At 41.6% G+C, this 24930-nt stretch overlaps 1 protein-coding gene across 1 annotated transcript; it reads right to left on the bottom strand.

Moving 5' to 3' along the window:
- Nucleotides 1-236: 236 nt before the first annotated feature.
- On the bottom strand, nucleotides 237-24348 carry LOC140486017 (dnaJ homolog subfamily C member 15-like). Its single transcript, XM_072584553.1, has 6 exons — nucleotides 24133-24348; nucleotides 15250-15301; nucleotides 12502-12575; nucleotides 9263-9339; nucleotides 5914-5984; nucleotides 237-606 (listed from the first exon to the last, which is right to left on the bottom strand). Exons 1-6 carry the CDS (start codon nucleotides 24175-24177, stop codon nucleotides 536-538), a joined length of 390 nt encoding a protein of 129 aa, XP_072440654.1. The 5' UTR covers nucleotides 24178-24348; the 3' UTR covers nucleotides 237-535.
- Between the last annotated feature and the right edge of the window lie 582 nt (nucleotides 24349-24930).

Raw genomic sequence — 24930 nt, 5'->3', positions numbered from 1 at the left:
AGTTGATGATCAGACAACTGACAAGTTCAAATTTGACTTTAACAGACTCAATAATCAATGATTCCACCATTTGGCTCTCTCCTACAGCCCTTCACATTCATTATCTTTAAATATTCTCATATTTGTTCCCTTATAAGACATAATTGGCCTAACCCTTATTCCCAGAGCTAAAGCAGTAATAACCATATATATGTAGACTACATACAAGGAATGAAAATGAAGTCATCACATCTAGGTTTGCATTCAAATAATAAAATTTATTTATCACGCAAATATCATTGGAGTGCAAGTCTCACACTCATTTGTGAATGTGTTTAAATTAAGCTTCACTCCTGTAAACTAAATTCTGCAAAGTTCTTATTCATCTTGTATGAAAGAAAAACTCACTTTCTCATTCCAAATCCAATTTTCATCAACATATTTCAACAGTAATGTTTATAACTATATTAGAGTATAAGTGATAACAGTCTTATTCAAAAGGTATAATATTTTACTGCTAAATTGTATATAATAAACCAATAACAGTCATGAGAAATCATTTCTTGCTGGAAGAATCCAGTAGATCTTTTGCTTCATTGATCTTTGCAGCCAGGTATGGTGATCCTCCTAAAATTACAGGGACATAAATGAGCTCTAGTTTAATTTAGAATTGCAAGGTTCCCTGGCTTCTTAACGGTTTTCAAGTTCTGACTCTTGTTCTATTTGTAATAGTGCTCAGCAATAATTAAACAATGCAGTTACCCGACAAAACATTGGTATACAATATCCAGCATTTTTAAAAAAGCTTCCACTTACACAATCAGAAGTTGACAGAATAAGTGACAATTCAAACCATCATGACTGTACTAGCTTTTGAAAGGACTATCCAATTCACATGTCTGCTCATTCGCATAACACCAGAAATATTTCCATTTCAAACAAAGGAAGTTGTGGTTCAGTAGCACAGAAGATCTGTGTTCAAATTCCACTTGCTTGAGAGGTATATTAACATGCCTTAAAAAGTTCATTTAAAAACATTTATATCCAATACCCTTTGATAGTCAAAATCTGCTCCCACTGTCGATTCAGGCAGTGCTTCTCAGATCATAACTAGGAGCATTAAAAATTAAACTATTTTTGACTGTACATTTACAGCACCTAGATTTCACTAATTTGATTTGATTAGAAATAATGATATTTACCTTCAACCATTCCCTCAAGAAAGGGTGCACAAGTAGATGTGCAGGGCTGAGAACCTGAGCTTTATATTGTTTCACACTCTGGTTATGCTGTAACACAGCAGCTCCCAAATAGTGGATTACAACCTCAAATGAGGGACTGATTATGTCTGTCCAGGGTGGACGTGTGGGTTGGTTTGCTGCTGAAATCCTCAGGAGAAAATTAGAAGATTATTTGACTTGTCTCACATCAACACCAATGACTTTAAAATGACTATAGGAAAGCTTGGTGAGATGGTATGGAACTTGCTAAACCCAAGTGTAAATGTTAATAGTATCTGCTTCTTACAGGGTCCATGAAAAGAAGTGGCTCAGATGAGGTAATAGACTGATAAGCACATAAAATAATAATAATGTCTTTACTTGCTACTAAACAAAATTTCATGATGTATACGTTGATCCATAATATGCAAACAATAATTATCTACTGAATGTTACTATGCTACTTTGGTTTTGTTGCTTGGCTTTTTAGGCATCAAGGGTCAAGTTAATTTTCAAGTGTTGAAAAGGGATAAAATTGAAAATTAAGAAGTTAATTCTATAGCATTATCACTTCCAATCAAATCTCAATTTTTACAGCAATTAATTTGAACATTAAATGCAAGCATTGTACCCTCCATTGATCAAGCCTGACTTACCCCACAAGTGAACATCACTTCACCAATAATGTTTAAGTTATACTGTGACCACACTTTACACAACAATTATTTTTGAAAAAAATGACCTTCGTTAAAAGTGATTTCAATACATTCTTAGCTGACTAATTTGAAAATTAATCAAAACTCACTAAAGCAAAGTTTTATTCGCTGCACATTAGTTGTTGAATATTTGCTTCAAAAAGCCTCATTTAGTTCATTCATGAGTTATGCTTGTCAGAGTGGACCTCAGGAACACAAAGGGTGCAATCATTTTGATGAGGTTGTATTACAGGCCTCCCAACTGTCAGTGGGTGATAGAGGAACATACATTTTTCCATAAACTTTCCATGTAATCATAGAATCCCTCGTGTGGAAACAGGCCCTTCCGCCCAACAACTCCACACCGACTCTCCAAAGAGTGTCCCGCCCAAACCCATTCCCCATTACTGTAATTTACATTTACCCCTTGAACAATGCACCTAACCTACACATCCCTGAACACTATGGTCAATTTATCATTGCCAATTTACCTAAACTGCACATCTTTGGACTGTGGGAGGAAATCCACATAGACACAGGGAGAACGTGCAAACTCCACAAAGGCAGTCGCACAAGGCTGGAGTCAAAGCCAGATCCCTGGGGCTGTGAGACAGCAGTGCTAACCACTGAGCCACCATATGAACAACAGGAGTACGGTGTTGGGTGATTTTGACTTCCTGTATACTGATTCGGACTCTATTAGTGCAGGAGTGTGCGCGTATATATATTGTGTGTGCCCAGGGTGGTTTTTTTTAAAACAAAATGTCAATAGTCCAATGTCAATAGGTTAGTGACCATACAAGGCCTGGTTTGGGGAATGAGCCTAACCAGATGCAGTTATGGACCACACACATATATACATATAAAACTTGCTTGGAGGAAAATATAGGTGGCCTGATTAGTAAATTTGCAGATGACACAAATGTTGGGGGAGCTACATATAGTCAGGAGGATTGCCAAAGGATATAGCAGGATATATAGGTTAAGGACTTGGGCAGAGAAATGACAGATGCAGCGTAATCGGGACAAATGCAAGGTGATGCATTTTGGGAGATCCAATGCAGAAGGGAATTATACAGTAAATGACAGAACCTTTAGTAGCATCAATATACAGAGAGACCTAGGTTTAGAGGTCTACAGTTCGCCGAAATTCGCAACAAAAGTAGATAAGAAGAAATGTAGCATGTTTTCCTTCATAAGTCGGGGGCCCAGAGCATAGAAATTGGCATGTCATATTGCAGCTAAAGAGATCTTTAGTTACGCCACATTTGGAATATTGTAGCATGACAGAAGCATAGACAGAATGGACAGTCAGTCATTTGTAAAAAAAATTCTATTACTAGAGGTCATAGGTTTAAGGGAAAAGGGGATATGTTTAAAGGAGATGAGCAAGACAGGTTTTCAAAAACAAAACAAAAAAAAAGTGTTGTGTGCCTGGAATGCACTGTCAGAGGTAGTGGTGAGGCCGATGCAATAGCAACAAATAAGATGCATCTTGTCAGATATATGACCAGGCAAAGAATAGAGGAATTCAGACAGTATAGAGGTAAAAGGTTTTAGTTTAGAAAGACATCACGTGTCAGCACAGTCTTGGTGGGCAGAAGAGCCTGGGGTCTTGTGCTGTACTGCTCTTTGTTCTTTATTATTGGTTTTGATCACAATCGTAATAGCATAATATCCTTAAATGTCTTTTCATAATGAAATCATTATAATGCATGTTAATTGCTGAGAGAAAATATGACTGACCAAATGATTGCATTGTAATATTTGGTTATACCTCATCACTCTATAAACAGACCATTAAAAGTCAAATTTCAATAGCTATCTTCCCATTTTACAATCTACCCTTTAAGGCTACATAAATCCTGTATCATTTAAACTGCTTTACATCGGTGGTTACAGGAGCAGAGATACGTAACATAAGTGGCACATTAATTCATAACATTCCTCTCCACCAGATATAACACCTAGACTAAACTCTAACCATTGATAATGATTTTTATTCAAGTACCAATATGTAAAAATCAGGCCCAAATCCAGGGATTAACAAGAGTACAGTTTAGACATGATAGCAAGTACATAGAAACTCACCCAACCCAAACGTGTAACGTATAAAAGCTACTCGTGAGGGCAAGCAGTATGTGAGGGAATGTTCAGTGTGAAGATGAATGGATGATTTGATCCATGTTATGCTTCTATACTTCAATAGCATAAGAATACAGAAAAAAACACTAATTTAAATAGCCATACTGCATCAGCCATTATTATGGTTGTCTACTCCTGCTGAAACAATTACCGAGTTTACTTGCAAGGTGGCATGTGTACAAGACAACCCTACAAAGTAGCAAAAAAAACTGATTATTCTAAGAAAAGATGAAGGTCAATACAGTACTCCAATCTGCCAGAGTCTCCACTCCATTTTGTTTGGGATCAGCTGTTTTGTTTTCACCCAACATATTCCAATGACTTCTTTTTCTGCAGGTTTGCCGATTTTTCATTTTCCTATCTCAGTGGGTGTTTCAGATTCCAAATCAATGTTAGGAAGCTATACCGAAAGAGTGACCATATTTGACTTTTGAAGGGCGAGAAGCAAAACAGATGGATGTTTTGGTATGATATTGGTCCATTACCTTTAGAGGAAGAGTGTTGATACAAGAAGGTCAATTTGAAAGTTGGGAAGGTGAGCACAGGCTTTTAGTCTCAACATGAGTTTCAATGCAATTATGATGATTTTGGAGAAAAAGATAAACATCAAGCTGCTTATTCAAAATGCCACTGTTCAAGCTACATACTTACTTGGAATTTTCCTCAAAAGAAGTATCTTTAAAGATGTAAATCACCCAAAGGACAAAGGAGCATAATCATACAACTGCACCAAGCTATAGGATGTGTCATTTGGAGTCATTGAATCAAATTTAATGTAGAACCCTGAAAGATTCCAAGGAGAGTCCAGTTGGCATGAAAAAGGAATCTTAAAAGAGACCCTTGATTTTCTCAACCTCCACTCATGAGTGGTTAACCATTCCACCCCTAACCTGGCCTTCTCAGAAATGACTGAAAGGAGGAATGGTATTGGTGAGATGGCATGCCAATCAGCCAACAACAGGAAATACGGGAACAAAAACAAATTGCTGGAAAAACTCAACAGTTACAGCAGCATCTTTGGGCAGAAAGCATAGTCAATGTTTCAAGTCCAGTGACCCTTCTTCAGAATTAGACTTTGGTCACTCTACTTGATACATTGGCTCTGCTTTCTGTCTGCAGATGCTACCAGACCTGCTGAGTTTCTGTTTATATTTCAGATTTCCAACACATGCAGTTCTTTATTTTATTTTATTTCTGCTGATATTAGGTCCCAAAACCATTAGGCCTCAAACATCATATTCCGAATCAACAAAGAAAAAATTAGGACATTTACCAAATGGGCTATAAAACAGGATCTCGGAGGTGGAAAGATGTAAGGATGGTGACATGGGTGGATTGACAAGAACAGCTGGAGAAATACAATTGGCCTGGAGGTAGTTACACAAGAGAAGAAGGGATGAGGCCTTGGGATTTTAACACATTTTTGAAAAACAAGAATTAGGTAGTCAAAGTAATTCAACAAGCACAAGGACAAATAATCTTAAGGAGTGCAAACCCAACCATCCAAAACAATGAACTGAGACATGGAAGGGCAACACTGACTGTCCACCATTGTGCTGGCAAGAGACTTTAAGACAGTATACCCATTCCATTGAGGAATTAGAGAGAATTCTTCAGAGTTACTTTACTCAGGTTATCTCACTTAGTGTAGGATTTCAAATATTAACTTTTTATGCATTAAGACTCCTGATTAATCATTGCCTATAAACTTCTTGAAGTGACCGACAGGTGCTCACTCAATGCTGCAACCAATAACAAAAGAGAAATAAATGTTTAAAAGTTATGTGACTTTCCAGTCTAGATAATTAGAGTTACTCTCCAAGGAATTCAAACTGACCCATTTATTTGAAGTTTCCATTAAATATTATTCCTACCTCTGTCAGGATGATTCAGGAGCATAATTCTTTTATGGGCTTCTCCAACTTTTGTTCGAGAAGCTGATGAACTAAAAAGAGACACATCAATCTATACTCAACATTCATTCAAAACATCTCTCAAGGATAAAAGAAAAAGCTCCCACAATGGTAAACTGTATGAAATCTGAATCTAACCACTGAATCTACTCGACAAGCTGATCAATGTGTTTGCAGCGTTTTACCTTAAAATTCTGAATCCATCATTTAACATAATAGGTCACCATGTATTTATCACCAAGCACCCAGTCATTCATTTCAAGGAGGGTGAGCTGAAGTGTGGCCCAGGATGTTCCCATTTTGCTTTATGAACTGGCAGAGATTGATAATACCTTTCCTGATTTGAGGACAAATTCTAGGTTAATACTTCAGCACAGTGCTGAGAGCGCCGAACCTTTGGAATGAACCAATCTAATTTTTACAATATGTGGCCCAAGTGGGAATGGTAAAGAACTTCAAGTGGTCAATAGAATTCGACACTTAATGAAAGTTAAAAACTTCACAAGCACCCAAGTACTTACTGGCATCAAAATGCATTGAGATTTTGTAAAAAAAGAACCTGCTGCTTTTATGAACATAGAACATGGAAAAGTACAGCACAGAACAGGCCCTTCAGCCCACAATGTTGTGCCGAGGATTAATCTTAATCTAAAATAAAATAACCTAACCTATGCATCCCTCCATTCACTGCTGTCCAATTGTATGTCCAGCAGTCACTTAACTGTCCCTAATGACTCTGCTTCAACCACCACCGCTGGCAACGCATTTCATGCATTCACAACACTCTGTGTAAATAACCTACCTCTGTCATCTCCTCTATACCTTCCTCCTAACACCTTAAAACTATGACCCTTCATGGCCATCAATCCTGCCCTGGGGAAAAGTCTCTGGCTATCAACTTTACCTCTGCCTCTCACCTTGATCAGGTCACCTTTCTTCTTCTTCCTCTCCACAGAGAAATATCAGAGCTTAGTCAACTTCTCTTCATAAGACAAGCCCACCAGTCCAGGCAGCATCCTGCTAAACTTTCTTTGCCATCTCTCCAAAGCCTCCACATCTTTCTTATTATAGGGTGACCAGAACCGGACACAATATTCCATGTGTGGTCTCACCATGGTTTTGTAGAGCTGCAGCAAAACCTTGCGGCTCTTAAAGCCAATCCCCTGTTAATAAAAGTCAAAACACCACATGCTTTCTTAACAACCCTACCTACCTGGGTGACACTTTGAGGGATCAATGCACTTGAACACCAAGATCTCGTTGTTCTTCCAAACTGCCAAGAATCCTTTCCTTAATCCTATATTCAGCATTCAAGTTCGCCCTTCCAAAATGCATCACTTTGCATTTATCCAGGTTGAACTCCATCTGCCATTTCTCAGCCCACCACTGCATCTTGTCAATGTCATGCTGCAGCCTGCAACAGCCCTCGATACTATCAACAGCACCTCCAACCTTTGTGTCATCTGCAAATTTACTAATCCACCCCTCAACCTCCTCAAAGACATTTATAAAAACTAAAAGAGCAGAGCACTGTGGGACACCACTCACCACTGACCTCCAGGTAGAATACTTTCCATCTAAAACCACTCTCAGCTTTCTGTCAGCCAACCAATTCTGAATCCAGAGAGCCAAATCTCTCTGTATCCCAGTCCTCCTGATTTTATGAATGAGCCTACCATGGGAAACCTTATCAAATGCCTTGCTGAAGTCTATGTATACCACATCCACTGCTCGACCTTCACCAACCTGTCTCATCACCTCCTCAAAGAACTCAATATGATTTGTGAGGCATGACCCTCCCCTTACAAAGCCATGCTGACTGCTTTTAATTACGCTATGCTTTTCCAAATAGTCATAAGTCCTATCCCTCAGAATTCTCTCCAAAACCTTGCTGACCACAGACTTAAGACTGACTGGTCTGTAATTGCCTGGGATTTCTCATTCCTCTTTTTTAGAAGGGTAACAACAATCTCCTCCCCCAATCCTTGGGTATGGCTCCCATGGAGAGTGAGGAAGCAAAGGTCTTCACCAGCGGTCTAGCAACCTCCTTTCTCACTGCCCAAAGCAAACTAGGATAAATCTGGTCTGGACTTATCAATCTTAATATTTGCCAAACTTTCCAGCACATCAACTTCCTCAATCTCAGTCTGCTCAAGCTTTTTTCCCAGCTCCTCGAAGTTCTCATTCACAACAAGGTCCCTTTCCTTAGTGAAAACCAAAGCAAAAAACTCATTTTGGGATTCCCCTATCTGCTCAGACTCCATGCACAAGTTCCCTACGCTATCCCTGACTGGGCCTACCTTCTCCCTGATCATTCTCTTATTCCTCATGTATGAGTAAAATGCCTTTGGGTTCTCCCTAATCCTTCCCGCCAAGCATTTTTCATGCCCTCTCCTGGCTCTCCTCAGTCCATTTCTGAGCTCCTTTCTGGTAAGCCTGTAATCCTCTATAGTCGTGCGAGATCCTTGCTTCCTCCACCTTACATAAGCTGCCTTCTTCCTTTTGACAAAAAGTTCCTCTGTTCTAGTCATCCAAGGCTCCTTAATCTTACACTTCTTGCCTGTCTCGGAGAACAAATTAATGCATCACTTGCAACAACTGCTCCTTAAACAGTTTCCACATGTCTTGTGCCCTTTCTGTGGAACAACTGCTCCCAAACTGGACTTGCCAATTAGTGTCTGATAGCGTCATAATTTCCTTTTCCCCAATTAAACAGTAACTGGGGGAGTTACCTTCTCCATGGCTATGGTTATGGTCACTATCACCAAAGTGTTCTGACATCTGTCCTGGCTCATTGCTCAGCACCAAATCCAAAATGGCATCTCCCCTCGTTGACCTGTCCACATTCTGAGTAAGGGGTTTACTGAACAGACCTGACAAAAACAGCTCCATCCAAACCATCGGCACTAAGGAGGTTCCAGTCAATATTGGGAAATTGAAGTCACCCATGACAACAACCCTGCTACATATGCATTTATCCAAAATCTGCCAGCCTATGAGTTCTTTGATCTCTCTACTGCTATTAGGGGGTCTGTAAAAAAGAACAGTGAGGTGGCTGCTCCCAACTTCCACCCTTACTGAAGTTTGGTTAGGACTAATTTATGTTACTTGCCATGAAGCAAACAGGGATAGGATACTTGCAGAGGCTCTTGATTTCCCACACTATCAAAATGAACATTTATCATGATTCTACAGGATTGTCTTCCAAACCTACAGCAAGTAATCTGCAAATGTCTCTCTGAAATTGTAACACCTTAGCCAATGGGATTCCCAAAACAGCATCTACACATGAATGAGTGACAACACTTACCTGACACCTAATATAAGGGTGGCCTCACGCTTATTCATTTTTGCTTCAAATCCTCCTTTGTAATATGCTGGAAAGCTCTACAAGATAAAATTCCCATAGTAACCTGTCTGTTAATGATACACATATCTAGTAGAATATTTTGTTTGCCAAACTTATTTCTGTGATGCTGTATTTTGGAATTCTAGAAAAACATCTTTATTTGTGGTCCGAGTTACCATTTTGAACCATTATTTGATCATTATACACAAATTAAGTAACAATAATTTAAGGATTGACAGGGCAAAGGAAGTAGCATCACAACAACCCCCAAGAAATTATTTAAGGATGGGTTTAATTGAGTTGCAATTGTGCTACTAAGAAACTCCGTCTTATTAATGTAAAAATAAGAATTGTATACAATGAAAGTTTCTATCTTTTTCCAATACTTTAAATATGATTCTCAATCTAAAACTGCACCTAAACTGAGTGTAGGAGTGGCTTCTTCAGATTATCCCACATTACTTGTATGATAATCCAACCACTTCACAAGCAGAATTAGCAATTTCCAAGTGTTCAGATCGCAACAGCTATTATGCTTGACTACTTGTTTACTGTCAGTAATGTCAAGTTCCTTGACATGTTTAGATGTTTTTTAGATTAGATTCCCTACAACGTGGAAACAGGCCCTTCAGCCCAACAAGTTCACACCGACCCTCCGAAGAGTAACCCACCCAGAGCCATTTCCATCTGACTAATGTGCCTAACACTATGGGCAATTTAGCATGGCCAATTCACCTGACCCGCACACCTTTGGACTGTGGGAGGAAACCCATGCAGACATGGGGAGAATGTGCAAACTCCACACAGACAGTCACCCAGTGCTAACCACTGAGCCACCATGCCACCCCAAACATTTTCTTTGTGCTTGCAAGTGCTTTAACATTTTTTTATATCAAAAGGTACTACAGGAGAGATGTTAGTTTTTTTTAGTCGTAAATCTGTGAGCATGAAACTTGCCAGATGTCTCATAGAAATATTTCATCCAGATCTACATAGATGATCTATCCATATCCTGAGTTGAGTGCTGGTTGTGATGACTGTTTCTTAACAGCAAACCCGTGTTTACACCCATAGTACAAATCAACTGCAACAAAATTGGTTCATCTTTGTCTCGTGTGGATTTGGAAAGTCTTCATAACGTACACTTTTAAAAAAAGATTTACTCTCAAGATTAAAAAAAGCAAAGTGCTGGAGAAACTCAGTAGGTCTGGCAATATCCGTAGAGAAAGAAACAAAATTAATATTTTGATCAATTATGACTCTTCTTTGGTACTGTTCAGAAAAGTCATATCAGACTCAAAAAGTTAACTTTGTTTCCCTCTCCTCAAATGCTGCCAGGCCTACTGTGTTTCCTCAGTACTTCCTGGTTTTATTTCAGATTTCCAGCATCCACAATACTTTGTCTTTTTTTTTCATTCTTGGAATGGAACATAAAAACTAGGAGCTGGAGCAATTCTGCCCCTCGAGCCTGCTCTATCATTATCGTGATCATGGCTGATTTCATCTCGGTCTCAACTCTATTTCCTTGTCCACTCTCCAGTACCCTTTAATGCATTACTAATTTAAAAAGTCTCTCATCCTTAGAATTTATTTGGTGTCCCAGTATCCACCACATTGAGGTAATGAATTCCACAGATTCACGATCCTTTGAGAGAAGCAAGTCTCTGATTTAAATTTGCCACCCGTTAGCCAATGACATCTCATTCCAGGTTGTCCCACAAGGCGAAACGTCCACTCTACATCTAGTGTGTCAAGCGCCTTTAGCATTATTATATACCTCAATTAGATTTTTTCTCATCCTTTTGAACTCCAGCAAGTATAGGCCTAAACTGCTGAATCTCCTCCCCCTCTTAAGAAAAGCCTTTCGACTCCGAAAGTAGTCTAGGTGAATTTTCTCTGAACTGACTCCAATGAAATTACATCCTTGTTATATAAATGTGAGTAATGCTGCCAAGGCATTCTCTTGCTGAACTTACTTGCTCTGAAAGTTTGTAAAAATCTGGTTGGTTGATTATCGAGATTACTTTAGAAGACCTTAATGAAATATCTGAGTTTTTACAGCAATCCTCTTGTTTCAAGGCTTAAGATTCTAAATCCACTTTTTCCACAGATGATAAACATTTCTACCTCTCAGATTTTCTGAAAGAAGCAGCACGGTGACTCAGTGGCAAGCATTACTGCCTCACAGCACCAGGGACCCGGGTTCAATTCCAGCTTCAGATGACTGTCTGTGCAGAGTTTGCACATCCTCTCTGTGTCTGCATGGGTTCCCTCCGGGTGCTCCAGTATCCTCTCATAATCCAAAGATGTGGCCATGCTAAATTGCCCATAGTGCTCGGGATGTGTAGGTTAGATGCATTAGTCAGGGGTAAATATTGGATAATAGGGTAGAGGAATGGGTCTGGGTGCGTTACTCTTTGGAGGAACATTAACCCCTTTAACTTAGAGATTTCACAACATGGTGTGCTAACTCTCAAGGTAACTTCCTTTATATTGCTTTGATTCATGTGCATTTACAAGAGTAGCTAATAAAGAAGCTATTTTAGTGTCAACAGTCTTCAAAGTACAGATTACCTAATAAGTCAACTCTTGCCATATAATTCAGATTCAAAGCACACTCGGGGCAAAAAAGGATGATCATTTGACTTAGAAGGACATTCTCGGGTTATTGTAAAGAGCTTTACTGTCAATGAATTAATATTTGATTTACAGCTGCTTTTACAATTAAGGTAAAAACACAAACAGAGTTGCACATAGAGAAAAATTCCAAATATCAAAACAAGCAACAGAATCATTGGTTGTGTGTGGGGCTGGCAGAGGAACAATTGTTGCCTCAGATACCTGAAGATTCTTTCTGCTATTCTTTAAAATGGCATGGAAATCAATGAGCTTAATACCTCTTCTGAAATACAGTACCTTTGACATCCAAGCACACTCTTGGCTTTCAGTTTAGTCAATGTACTCAAGTCTTAGAGCATCGTGAACACATGAACATGTGACTCTAAAGTACAAATGTTACCATGGAGCCACAAAGCCACCCAAACTCTTGACAGAAAACCCCTCCCAAAAGTAATTTCATCAATTAGCATGCTTATTATACAAGCTGTTCTGCACCCCAAAAATATGAGATATGCATAAAGTGATCCAATATCCAAGTATAATATTTTTGAAAAGTCAAGCACTGCTATTAGCACACCTACAGGATTAGGGACTCTTCTTGCCGTCTCTACAATTATTTGTTGAAGAGGTTTCCACAATCGAAATGCATGGCGACCTAAAAACAAAAAGAAAAAAATCAGGTATATTTCTCATTGCCTTTTCAGTATTCAAAACAATCCTTAATGGTCTTTGCTACATAAAACAAGAAGTCATTCATCCTTTGAGCCTGGCCTATCATTCAATGAGTTCATGGTTAAACTATATCCTGATTTTATCCACCTGCCTGAGCTCCATAATCTTTAGATTTTAGCTTAATATAGTTACTATTAATCTTAGATTATTTAAAACACATTAACTGAGCTAACATTTTCTGATTTTTATGGGAGAGAGTTCCACACTTCTACCAAACAAAGAGTGAAGCAAGTTTCCTAATGCTCTTATGAAATAACTGGTTTCAACTTATGCTCTATTATCTTAGAAGCCCTCACCTGTGGAAACAGTTTACTTCTACTTATCTTCAGTTCCTTTCAAAATTCTAAAAATCTGAATTAAGACATCCCTTTAGAATAATAGGTAAAGCAAGGCTAGTTTAGTTGATTGTTCTTTGTAATTTAACCATGGGCACTTCATAATATTCTGTTGCACACCTGTGAAGATCAACATATACCCTCCATCATGGTGCCATGAATTGTATAAAGTAGTCCAAATGTCACCTAACCAAGTTTTGCATAGCTGAGGGAAAACATTATTAAAGTTATAATTCAAGTTAAAAATTCATTTTAATAGAATGTTAGCCTTATTTTCCATAACTAGCAACTATATTTTGTTTTTTTTTTAAAATATAGACTCCCTACAGCATGGAGGCAGGCCAATTAGCCTATTAAGTCCACACCGGTCCTCTGAAGAGCATCCCACCCAGTCCCAACACTCTACCCTAGCCCTGTAATCCTGCATTTCCCGTGGCTAATCCACTTAGCATGCACACCGCGCTGGAATCAAACCGGAGTACTGTAAGGCAGAAAGGCTAACCAATGAGCAATTCTGCCATTTGTGCATGTAGATATCTCAACATCTTTGGAACTACATAGTTTCTAACTTTTCAACATTTAAAAAAGAAATCTTTTTCTGGTTCAACATTGATGACCTCACTATCAACACTGAAATTCTTCAGCCATTGTTTTGCCTTATCACTTAATCAAGAGATGACTTTGTAATTTCACACCAACAGCTAAGCTACTGATGATTTATTCCATTCAGCTGCTACATTAGATCAAAATCACAAATAAAAAAAACAATTTTTGAACACATTGTATTAGGTTTTCACCTGTAATCAACTACATTGATTCTAGATCAAAATACCTGTTGTAGAGAGGAGACATCTACATAGATTTCTTTATGTCTTTTTCATATATATCCATATGAGGAATGATTTACAACCCTTCCAATAGATTCTACCATAAGATAACACTCAGCACAGCAAGCTTCTACCATTGGTTATGTCTCCAGGTAATGACACTGAAGAATATTTAGGGGGCTCCTTTACATCTTGTGCATGTCAAGACACAGGATGTCATTGCTGGAAAAGAATGTCTTCCCACTTAGACACTCAATGTTAACATTGTGCATTCCCAGATACATGATTTGCACAGATTCTGCTATGTGACTTAATTTCAATTTCAGGAAAGGAACTCCTGTTTACGCAAACATGATAGTTCTTTCCATCCAATAGCCTCAGTGAGGGTGCCACATAAGGGAACTAGTCATTGGATTCTGACTGGCTAAACATATCTCAGAGTACTTACAGCCAGAAGGCACTTAGTATAGGAGTTGGGAGTTCATGTTGCGGCTGTACAAGACATTGGTTCGGCCACCTTTGGAATATTGTGTGTAATTCTAGTCTCCTGCCTATCGAAAGGATGTTGTGAAACTTGAAAGAGTTCAGAAAAGCTTTACGAGGATGTTGCCAGGATTGGAGGGTTTGAGTTATGGGGAGAGGCTGAACATGCTGGGACCGTTTTCTCTGGAGCGTTGGAGGCCAAAGGGTGACATTATAGAGGTTTATAACATCAAGAGGGGCACGGCTAGGGTAAATGGACAAGAGTCCAGAACTAGAGGGCATAGGTTTAGGGTGAGGGGGGAAAGATTTAAATTAAAATATGAAAGGGTTTAGAGGGATATGGGCCAAGTGCTGGCAAATGGGATTAGATTCATATACCCATCCTGTTGCCTTTTAAATGCTGCAATTGTACCAGCCTCTACCACTTCCTCTGGCAGCTCATTCCACGCACACACCACCCTTTGCAAGAAAAAGTTGTCCTTAGCCTCCTTGTAAATCTTTGACATTTTGATCTCAATGCAGAGAAGCTCCTCATTCCTGATCTCTTGACTTTTTCAACTTTTACAATAATGCCCATGTTGATCAGTCCCTAATAAAATTCTGCCTATCTATGCTAACACTGCAGTACCATAATAAGGGTATGCTGTCAGGAGTCGGTGACTTTAAGATGAAATGTTAGGCCAAAGCTTCATCTGCACTTTCAACATGAAAGTAAAAGAAATTCGGAAGCATTCTTCCCAATGCTTCGTCTAACATTTTTCAGCCTCAAAACACACAATCTGGGTATTTTCTCATTTTTGAATGGAGCATGTTTCTTAAATGAATTAACTATAAAGCATCTCAGAAGTCTCAAAGCATTATATGAATGAAAGTTTTGTTTCTTTTAGAACAGATGAAGGTCCATAATAGTTTATGAAGAAGTGCAGAAGCATGAAGTGAACTTTTGCCTTACCTGCAAAAGCTGCAGCTGCAACACCAAGTCCAACTGCTATAAGTGTTCTGCCCTGAGAAAGGAATGGAAAAATACAGTTTCAAACAGACATGCAAATAAAAGAGAGAAATACATTCAAGAATGAGAAAATAACCTCCTGCTACTTTTTTTCCAGTGCCACACTTTTGACTCTGACCATCTGCAGTCCTCACTTTCTCCCAGTTGAGGTACTGGACAATTACAACATCCAATATGTTGACAGCAGTTGACCAAGTAATAAAAGGCAGAGTTGCTGCTCTCCTACCCCCTTACAGAGAGGATTGCGACTAGATTAACTTAAGGGTCATCACATCTCAGGAAAAGGGGAGAGATTAAAGAGAGTCCTTCACAGTAACGAGAATTGAATCTACACTGTTAGCACCACAGCGTCACAAACCCAACATGCAGGCAAATGAGCTAACCGAACCTCCTACCAAGCAATGGAGTACCGATGCATGATAAGAAGACATGGCTACTTCATTCATTGACATATTCTGTTAGCAACAAGATATATGGAGAAAGTGAGGACTGCAGATGCTGGAGATCAGAGCTGAAAAATGTGTTACTGGAAAAGCGCAGCAGGTCAGGCAGCATCCAAGGAGCAGGAGAATCAACGTTTCGAGCATAAGCCCTTCTTCTGGAATGAGGAAGGTGTGCCAAGCAGGCTAAGATAAAAGGTAGGGAGGAGGGATTGGGGGAGGGGCATTGGGAATGCGATAGGTGGAAGGAGATTAAGGTGAGGGCGATAGGCCGGAGAGGTCGGGAAGAAGATTGCAGGACAAGAAGGCGGTGCTGAGTCCTAGGGTTGGGACTGAGATAAGGTGTTTGGGGGGGGGGGGGGGGGGGGGGGGGGTGGGAAGGGGGAGAGAAAATGAGGAAGTTGGAGAAATCTGCATTCATCCCTTGTGGTTGGAGGGTTCCTAGGCGGAAGATGAGGCGCTCTTCCTCCAGTTGTCATGTTGCCATGGTCTGGTGATGGAGGAGGGAACCTTCCATATCCATCACAAATTCACCTGCACCTCCACACACATCATTTACTCAGACCCCACCACCAAGGATATCTTTCCCTCCCCTCCCCTATCAGCGCTCCAGAAAGACCACTTCCTCCGCAACTCCCTAGTCAGATCCACATCCCCCACCACCCAACCTCCACTCCCGGCACTTTCCCCTGCAACCGCAAGAAATGTAAAACTTGCACCCACACCTCCCCCCTCACTTCCCTCCAAGGCCCCAAGGGATCCTTCCATATCAATCACAAATTCACCTACACACACATCATTTACTTCCATTTCTATCTCGGGTGACCGACTCAACACGGACATTTACTATAAATCGACCGACTCCCACAGCTACCTAGATTACACCTCCACCCACCCTGCCCCTGTAAAAACACCATCCCATATTCCCAATTCCTTCACCTCCGCTGCATCTGCTCCCAGGAGGACCAATTCCAATACTGAACAACCCAGATGGCCTCCTTCTTCAAAGACCGCAATTTCCCCTCAGACGTGGTTGAAGATGCTCTCCACCACATCTCCTCCACTTCCCGCTCCTCCGCCCTTGAACCCCGTCCCTCCAATCGTCACCAGGACAGAACCCCACTGGTCCTCACCTACCACCCCACCAACCTCCAGATACGTCGTATCAACCTTCGTCATTTCCGCCACCTCCAGACAGACTCCACCACCAGGGATATATTTCCCTCCCCTCCCCTATCAGCGTATCGGAAAGACCACTCCCTCCGTGACTCTCTAGTCAGGTCCACACCCCCACCAACCCAACCTCCACTCCTGGCACCTTCCCCTGCAACCTCAAGAAATGCAAAACCTGCGCCCACACCTCCCCCCTCACTTCCCTCCAAGGCCCCAAGGGATCCTTCCATATTTATCACAAATTCACCTGCACCTCCACACACATCATCTACTGCATCCGCTGCAACCAATGTGGCCTCCTATACATTGGGGAGATAGGCCGCCTACTTGCGGAACGTTTCAGAGAACACCTCTGGGACACCCGCACCAACCAACCCAACCACCCCGTGGCGGAACACTAACTCCCGCTCCCACTCCGCCAAGGACATGCAGGTCCTTGGCCTCCTCCATCGCCAGACCATGGCAACACGACGCCTGGAGGAAAAGCACCTCATCTTCCACCTAGCAGAAGACAGCAGACGATGAGGAAGGCAGAGAGGAGGCAGGTGCAACAGACCCCGGGAGAACTACCTGTCAGGAACAAGTTGAATCTTTTGGAAACAGTAGAGACAGATGACACTGCCAGTCCGAGAGGCGGCCAGGTCTGTCGATCAAAAGTTGGCATGGAGGCACAGCGGAAGAGTCGGACATCGCATAGGGCCGTGGTAATAGGGGACTCCATAGTGAGAGGAACTGACCGGGGATTTTGTGGCAGCAGACAGGACTTAAGGATGGTGTGTTGCCTTCCTGGTGGCAGGGTTAAAGACATCACAGATAGAGTGCAGGAGATCCTCAAGGATGAAGGTGAAGAGCCAGAGGTGGCGTTACATGTCAGCACAAATGATGTCGGGAAGAAGAGGAGGAACATACTACAGTGGGACTTCGGAGAACTAGGAAGAAGGCTGAAAAGCAGGACGTCCAAGGTGGTTATCTCCAGTTTGCTTCCAGTTCCTCGGGCTGGTGAGGCCAGAAACAGGGAAATAATGGGCTTGAATGTGTGACTGGGGATCTGGTGCAGGAAGCAAGGATTTAAATTCTTGGATCACTGGGGTATGTTTTGTGGGAAGCATAAATTCTACAAGAGAGACGGTTTGCACCTTAATAGGTTGGGGACCAGCATTCTGGCAGGCAGGTTTGCTACTGCAACACAGCTGCGTTTAAACTAAGTAGCGGGGGGAGGGGACAAACTGGATGTTTAAGAAGGAAATTGAAGGGAAAGTTAGAACAAGGGAAGTCAAGAAAGATAACTGTATCAGTGAAGCAGAAAACTCAAAAAGGGATCATGCTGTAAGGTTGAGTGAAATAGGAGTTGATGGGAAGGGTCAGGGCAGTAACAAATTAAAAATACTATATATGAATGCACGAAGCATTAGAAATAAGATGGATGAGCTTGAGGCTCTTTTGGAAATTGGCAGATACGATATTGTGGGGATAACTGAGACGTGGCTTCAAGTGGACAAGGCCTGGGAAATGAATATTCAAGGCTACACGTGCTATCGTAAGGACAGATTGATGGGCAGAGGGGGTGGGGTGACCATGTTGGTAAGGGATATTCAGTCCCTTGCGCGGGGGGACCTAGAATCAGGGGATGTAGAGTCAGTATGGATAGAGCTGAGAAATTCTAAGGGTAAAAAGACCCTCTTGGGAGTTATCTACAGGCCCCCAAACAGTAGTCTGGAAGTCGGATGTAAGTTGAATCAGGAGCTGAAATTGGCCTGCCGCAAAGATTTACTACAGTTGTTATGGGGGATTTCAACATGCAGGTAGACTGGGAGAATCAGGATGGTATTGGACCTCAAGAAAGAGACCTTGTGGAGTGCCTCTGAGATGGATTCTTAGATCAGCTGGTGCTGGAGCCTACCAGGGAGAAGGCAATTCTGGATCTGGTATTGTGCAACGAACCAGAATTGGTCAGGGACCTTGAAGTGAAGGAGCCATTAGGAAGTAGTAACCATAATACAATAAGCTTCAATCTGCAATTTGAGAGGGAGAGGGTACAATCGGAAGTGACAATATTTCAGCTGAATAAAGGGAACTATGGAGCTATAAGGGAGGAGCTGGCCAAAGTTCAATGGCGCAATACCTTAGCAGGGATGACAGTGGAGGAACAATGGCAGATATTTCTGTGTATAATACAGAAGATGCAGGATCAATTCATTCCAAAAAGGAAGATAGATCCTAGGAGGAGGCATGGGTGGCTGTGGCTGACGAGGGAAGTTAAGAAACATATAAAGTTGAAAGAGAAAAAGTATAACATAGCAAAGATAAGTGGGAAAACGGAGGACTGGGAAGCTTTTAAAGAACAACAGAGGATTGCTAAGAAGGAAATACGCAAAGAAAAAATGAGGTACGAAGGTAAACTGGCCAAAAATATAAAGGCGAATATTAAAAGGTTTTTTTAGGTATGTGAAAGGCAAAAAAATGGTTAAGACTAAAATTGGGCCCTTGAAGACAGAAACAGGGGAATATATTACAGGGAACAAAGAAATGGCAAAAAAATTGAATTGGTACTTCAGATGTGTGTTCACTAGGGAAGATACAAGCAATCTCCCTGAGGTAACAGTGGCTGAATGACCTGAACTGAAGGGAATTTATATTTGCCAGGAATTGGTGTTGGAGAGACTGTTAGGTCTGAAGGTTGATAAGTCCCCGGGGCCTGATGGTCTACATCCCAGGGTACTGAAGGAGGTGGCTCGAGAAATCGTGGATGCGTTGGTGATTATTTTCCAGAGTTCGATAGGTTCGGGATCAGTTTCTGCGGATTGGAGGGTGGCTAATGTTGTACCACTTTTTAAGAAAGGTGGGAGAGAGAAAGCAGGAAATTATAGACCAGTAGTGGTGGGAAAGGTGCTGGAGTCTATTATAAAGGATGAAATTATGACACATCTGGATAGTAGTAACAGGATAGGTCAGAGTCAGCATGGATTTATGAAGGGGAAATCATGCTTGACTAATCTTCTGGACTTTTTTGAGGATGTAACTCTGAAGGTGGACGAGGGAGATCCAGTAGATGTAATGTACCTGGACTTTCAGAAAGCTTTTGATGAAGTCCCACACAGGAGGTTAGTGAGTAAAATTAGGGCACATGGTATTGGGGGCAAAGTACTAAATTGGATTGAAAATTGGTAGGCTGACAGGAAACAAAGAGTAGTGATAAACAGCTCCATTTTGGAATGGCAGGCAGTGACCAGTGGGGTACTGCAGGGATCAGTGCTGGGACCGCAGCTTTTTACAATATATATTAATGATATAGAAGATAGTATTAGTAATAACATTAGCAAATTTGCTGATGATACTAAGCTGGGTGGCAGGGGGAAATGTGAGGAGGATGTTAGGAGATTACATGGTGACGTGGACAGGTTAGGTGAGTGGTCAGATGTATGGCAGATCCAGTTTAATGTGGATAAATGTATGGTTATCCACTTTGGTGGCAAGAACAGGAAGGCAGATTACTACCTAAATGGAATCAATTTAGGTAAAGGGGCAGTACAAAGAGATCTGGGTGTTCTTGTACACCAGTCAATGAAGGTAAGCATGCAGGTACAGCAGGTAGTGAAGGCAGCTAATAGCATGCTGGCCTTCAAAACAAGATGGATTGAGTAGAGAAGCAAAGAGGTTCTTCTGCAGCTGTACAGGGCCCTGTTGAGACCACATCTGGAGTATTGCATGCAGTTCTGGTCTCCAAATTTGAGGAAAGACATTCTGGCTATTGAGGGGGTGCAGCATAGGTTCATGAGGTCAATTCCTGGAATGGTGGGACTACCTTACGCTGAAAGACTGGAGCGACTGGGCTTGTATACCCCTGAGTTTAGAAGACTGAGAGGGGATCTGATTGAGACATATAAGATTATTAAAAGATTGGACAGTCTGGAGGCAGGAAACATGTTTCCGCTGATGGGTGAGTGCCGAACCAAAGGACACAGCTTAAAAATATGGGGTAGACCATTTAGGACAGAGATGAGGAGAAACTTCTTCACCCAGAGAGTGGTGGCTGTGTGAAATGCTCTGCCCCAGAGGGCAGTGGAGGCCCAGTCTCTGGATTCATTTAAAAAAGAGTTGGATAGAGTTCTCAAGGATAATGGAATCAAGGGTTATGGAGATAAGGCAGGAACAGGATACTGATTAAGGATGATCAGCCATGATCATATTGAATGGTGGTGTAGGCTCAAAGGGCAGAATGGCCTACTCCTGCACCTATTGTCTAGGAACCCTCCAACCACAAGGGATGAATGCAGATTTCTCCAGCTTCCTCATTTCCCCTCCGCCCACCTTATCTCAGTCCCAACCCTCGGACTAAGCACCGCCTTCTTGACCCGGAATCTTCTTCCCGACCTCTCCGCCCCCACCCCCTCTCCGGCTTATCACCCTCACCTTAACCTCCTTCCACCTATCGCATTCCCAACGCCCCTCCCCCAAGTCCCTCCTCCCTATCTTTTATCTTAGCCTGCTTGGCACACTTTCCTCATTCCTGAAGAAGGGCTTATGCCCAAAATGTCGATTCTCCTGCTCCTTGGATGCTGCCTGACCTGCTGTGCTTTTCCAGCTTCACACTCTTGACTCTAAACTCCAATATCTATAGTCCTCACTTTCCCCTTCTGGAGATAAGACTAGTTTTGGTTCATTTCACATGGAAATGTTTGTGGATAGTAACACTAGAAACAGTGGCTGTTCCAGAATGCCAAAATAAGCCAAAAGGTACTAGCGAGTACATACACATTAAAATTATGAAAACCTACTGACAATGTAAAGTCAACAATGGTTCTTCCCATGAATCTTAACCACCAATCCCAATGCCATAGTTTTAACTACCAACTCATAGCTAACCAATAACCATAATCACAATCCAGAGTTCTATCTAATAGCTTTTATAAAAAAAAAGTGTTGTAAGTAATGTGGACATTGTTGGTATGGTCAACATTTACTGTCCATTCCTAATTGTCCTGGAAAAGGTGTTAGTGAGCCAAATTGCTGAACCACAGCAGTCATATGTATGGACATCCAGTAAAGAGGGAAGTCCATGATTTTGATCCAATAATAGTAAAGGAATGATTATATAGATCCAAGTGTCTGGCTTGGAGGGGAGCTTGTATGTAGCAATGTTCTCATGTATCTGCTGCCCTTGAACTTCAAGGTGAAACTGGTCACAATTTGTAAAGTGCTACCAAAGGTGCCTTGCTGAGTTGTTACATGCACCTTGCAAGTGATACACACTGCTGCCACTGTGTGGTGAAGGGAGTGAATGAAGGTAACGGGTGCCAATTCTGCACAAGTTGATTATAAAATATCCCCTCCTCACTTTTTTTGATGCTAGCATTGCCCTCAACAGGCTTTGTTTGTAAATATACAATTGGCCACATGGATGTTTTCCTGGTGGAAGAGAAAAAAATATACTCAGAAGAACTGGAGCTCCATGCCACAGTTTCCATACCTTTGAGCCAAGAGGCCCAGGTTCAAGTCACACCTGTTCAAGTACCTGTTGCAACATGTCTGAAACATGTTGATTAAAGATATCTATCCAGAGCATCTGAGAGCAGTGGTAGTACATTTGGATTAGGAGGCCCGATTAGGTTCAGGTCTCATCTGCTACAAAGGTGTGCAGTCTCCGTCCAGAGGAATACTTAAAGTGATGTCATGGGTTGAGACAGTGAACTCCACCAACAATCTTGTGTGCAAGGGATGACTCCAACGAATAGAGAATTTTCCTCCTAATTCTCACTGATTGCAGTTTTGCTAAGGTGCCTTTCATACCAAGGGCAATCACTTTCACTTGATGTTAAACTTTTATGTATATGTCTGAGTCAAGTTTCATTGAGGTCAGGAGCAGAATGATCCTGGCAGAAATTAACATGAACATTAGTGAGCAGGTTATTTCTGAATAAGTGCCACTGAATAGCATTCCAATGGTCCGTTCCATTACTTTGTTGATGATCGAGTGATTTTAAGATTTGTCCTGCTCTTTGTGCATAGGATATACCTTGGTAATTTTCCACATTGCCAAATAATAACTATACTGTTATAGCTTGGCTAGGGATGTGGTTAAATCTGGAGAACGTCTTTAATATTAAACACAGAATGGAGAAATTCAGGAGGTCTAGCACTAACTGTGGAGAAAGAGAGAGAGACAGACAGAGTTAATGTTTAGCGTCCAGTGTGACTCTTTGACTGAAGTAGTTTTTCAGTTTTGAAGAGTCAAATCAGCCTCGAAACATTAACTTTGATTGTCTTACCACAGATGCTGCCAGATCTCCTGAGTCTTAGAGGTCAGCAGCACTAAGAAAGGCCATTTGCCCATTGAGTCTACACCAGTTAAAAACAAACATCTAACTCTTCTAATCCCATTTTCCAGCATGTGGTTCATGACCTTGTTTGCTTTGGCACGGCATCTACCACCCCTACACACAGTGAGTTTCAGATCTGCAACAGCCTCTTGGCGATAAAAAAATTTTTCTCACATTCCCTCCAAATCTCCCGTCCCATAACTTAAATCTACGCCACTTGTCATAATACCTTCACCAAGGAGAAAGGTTTCTTCCCGTCTACCCTGTCTATGCTCCTTGTTATTTTATACATCGCAGTCACTTACCCCCCCACCAGTCTCTTCCGCTCCGAGGGAAACAACACCAATCTTTCTTCATAACCAGAACTCTCCAACCCAAGCAATATCCTGCTAAATCTCCCCTGCATCCGCTTCAGTGCAATCACATCTGTCCTATAATTTGAAATCCAGAACACACATACAAAGCTCTTGTGGTCTAACTAACGTTTTATACAGTTCTAGCATAATTTCTCTTAAGGTCTATGTCGTGACTAATAGAGGCTGGTATCCCACATGCCTTCTTAATGACTTTATCTATTTGTCCTGCTATCTTAAGTAAAGGGTGTCAGGGAGAAAGCAGAACAGGATACTGTGCTGGATATTCAGCCATAATCATATTTGACAGGTGCTAGGTCGTGTTTTCTATGTTTCTAAAGGATTCCCGGAAGCGGTTGCACATCCCCTGAGTTCCAGAGTTTAACAGTCAGTTCAGTCACGCCGGGAAAGCCACCACAGAGTGAACCGCGGCGGCTGGACTATTACAGGGCCCTATACTCCTCCTGCCCGACCGGCTGTGAACTCGCGTCCCTCTGCCTGACCCTTACCGAGTCACCGCCACAGTCTCCGCTCGCCCCTTACCGAGTCACCGCCATCTCCTCTCTCCGACTGTCTCGCGCCGCTCATCGTTGTCAGGCGCCGGCCAACCGCTCCGGCTTCTCACCACTGTACGGTGGCCCTGTGCCGCCCAAATCAGCGAGCGCGAAGTTCGAAATCATTGCCACCCGAGTGTCGTTCTCACGAGATGGATATTTTCTCCGTCGCAAATGTCACAACCACCCAGAAGGAGTAGCGCTCCTAAAGCAAGTGTTACCAATTAAACCTGTTGGACTATAACCTAGTGTTGTAGGATTTTTAAAAATGCAAATTACATTTTGAAAGATGTGATCGAAAGTCTTGCCACTGAATTGTGTGCGCTCACGGCGTCACTTTCTTCTACTTTGTACTGGTGAAAATAGTAAGGAGACTTGGGTGTTTACACTCACAATAGTTACAACAATGCACTACAGTAACATATTCTAGATTAGTGATGCTGGAAGAGCACAGCAGTTCAAGCAGCATCCGAGGAGCAGTAAAATCGACGTTTCGGGCAAAAGCCCTTCAGCAACATAACCAAAGCGTCTTTGTCAGCACCTTTCAAAATCCTGAAATTTTACTACCTGACCGGGTAAGGGCAGCAGACGCATTGGGAAGACCACTAATTATTAGAAGTATTAGAAGTTTATTTCCGAATCTCACACAAGGTGCAAAAAATTTTCATCTTATCTGGTTTGACATTTTCCATACGAAAACAGGATGCATGCTAACGGCAAAAACGATTTTAGGTAGAATTCCTGAAAGCTGGATGGACAAACTGTCAAGGCCTATTCACAATTTATT

The sequence above is a fragment of the Chiloscyllium punctatum genome, chromosome 15 (assembly GCF_047496795.1).
Source record: "Chiloscyllium punctatum isolate Juve2018m chromosome 15, sChiPun1.3, whole genome shotgun sequence".
Classification (NCBI taxonomy): Eukaryota; Metazoa; Chordata; class Chondrichthyes; order Orectolobiformes; family Hemiscylliidae; genus Chiloscyllium; species Chiloscyllium punctatum.
Note: the sequence above shows the minus strand (reverse complement) of the source record. Positions and strands in the feature narration are given on the sequence as shown.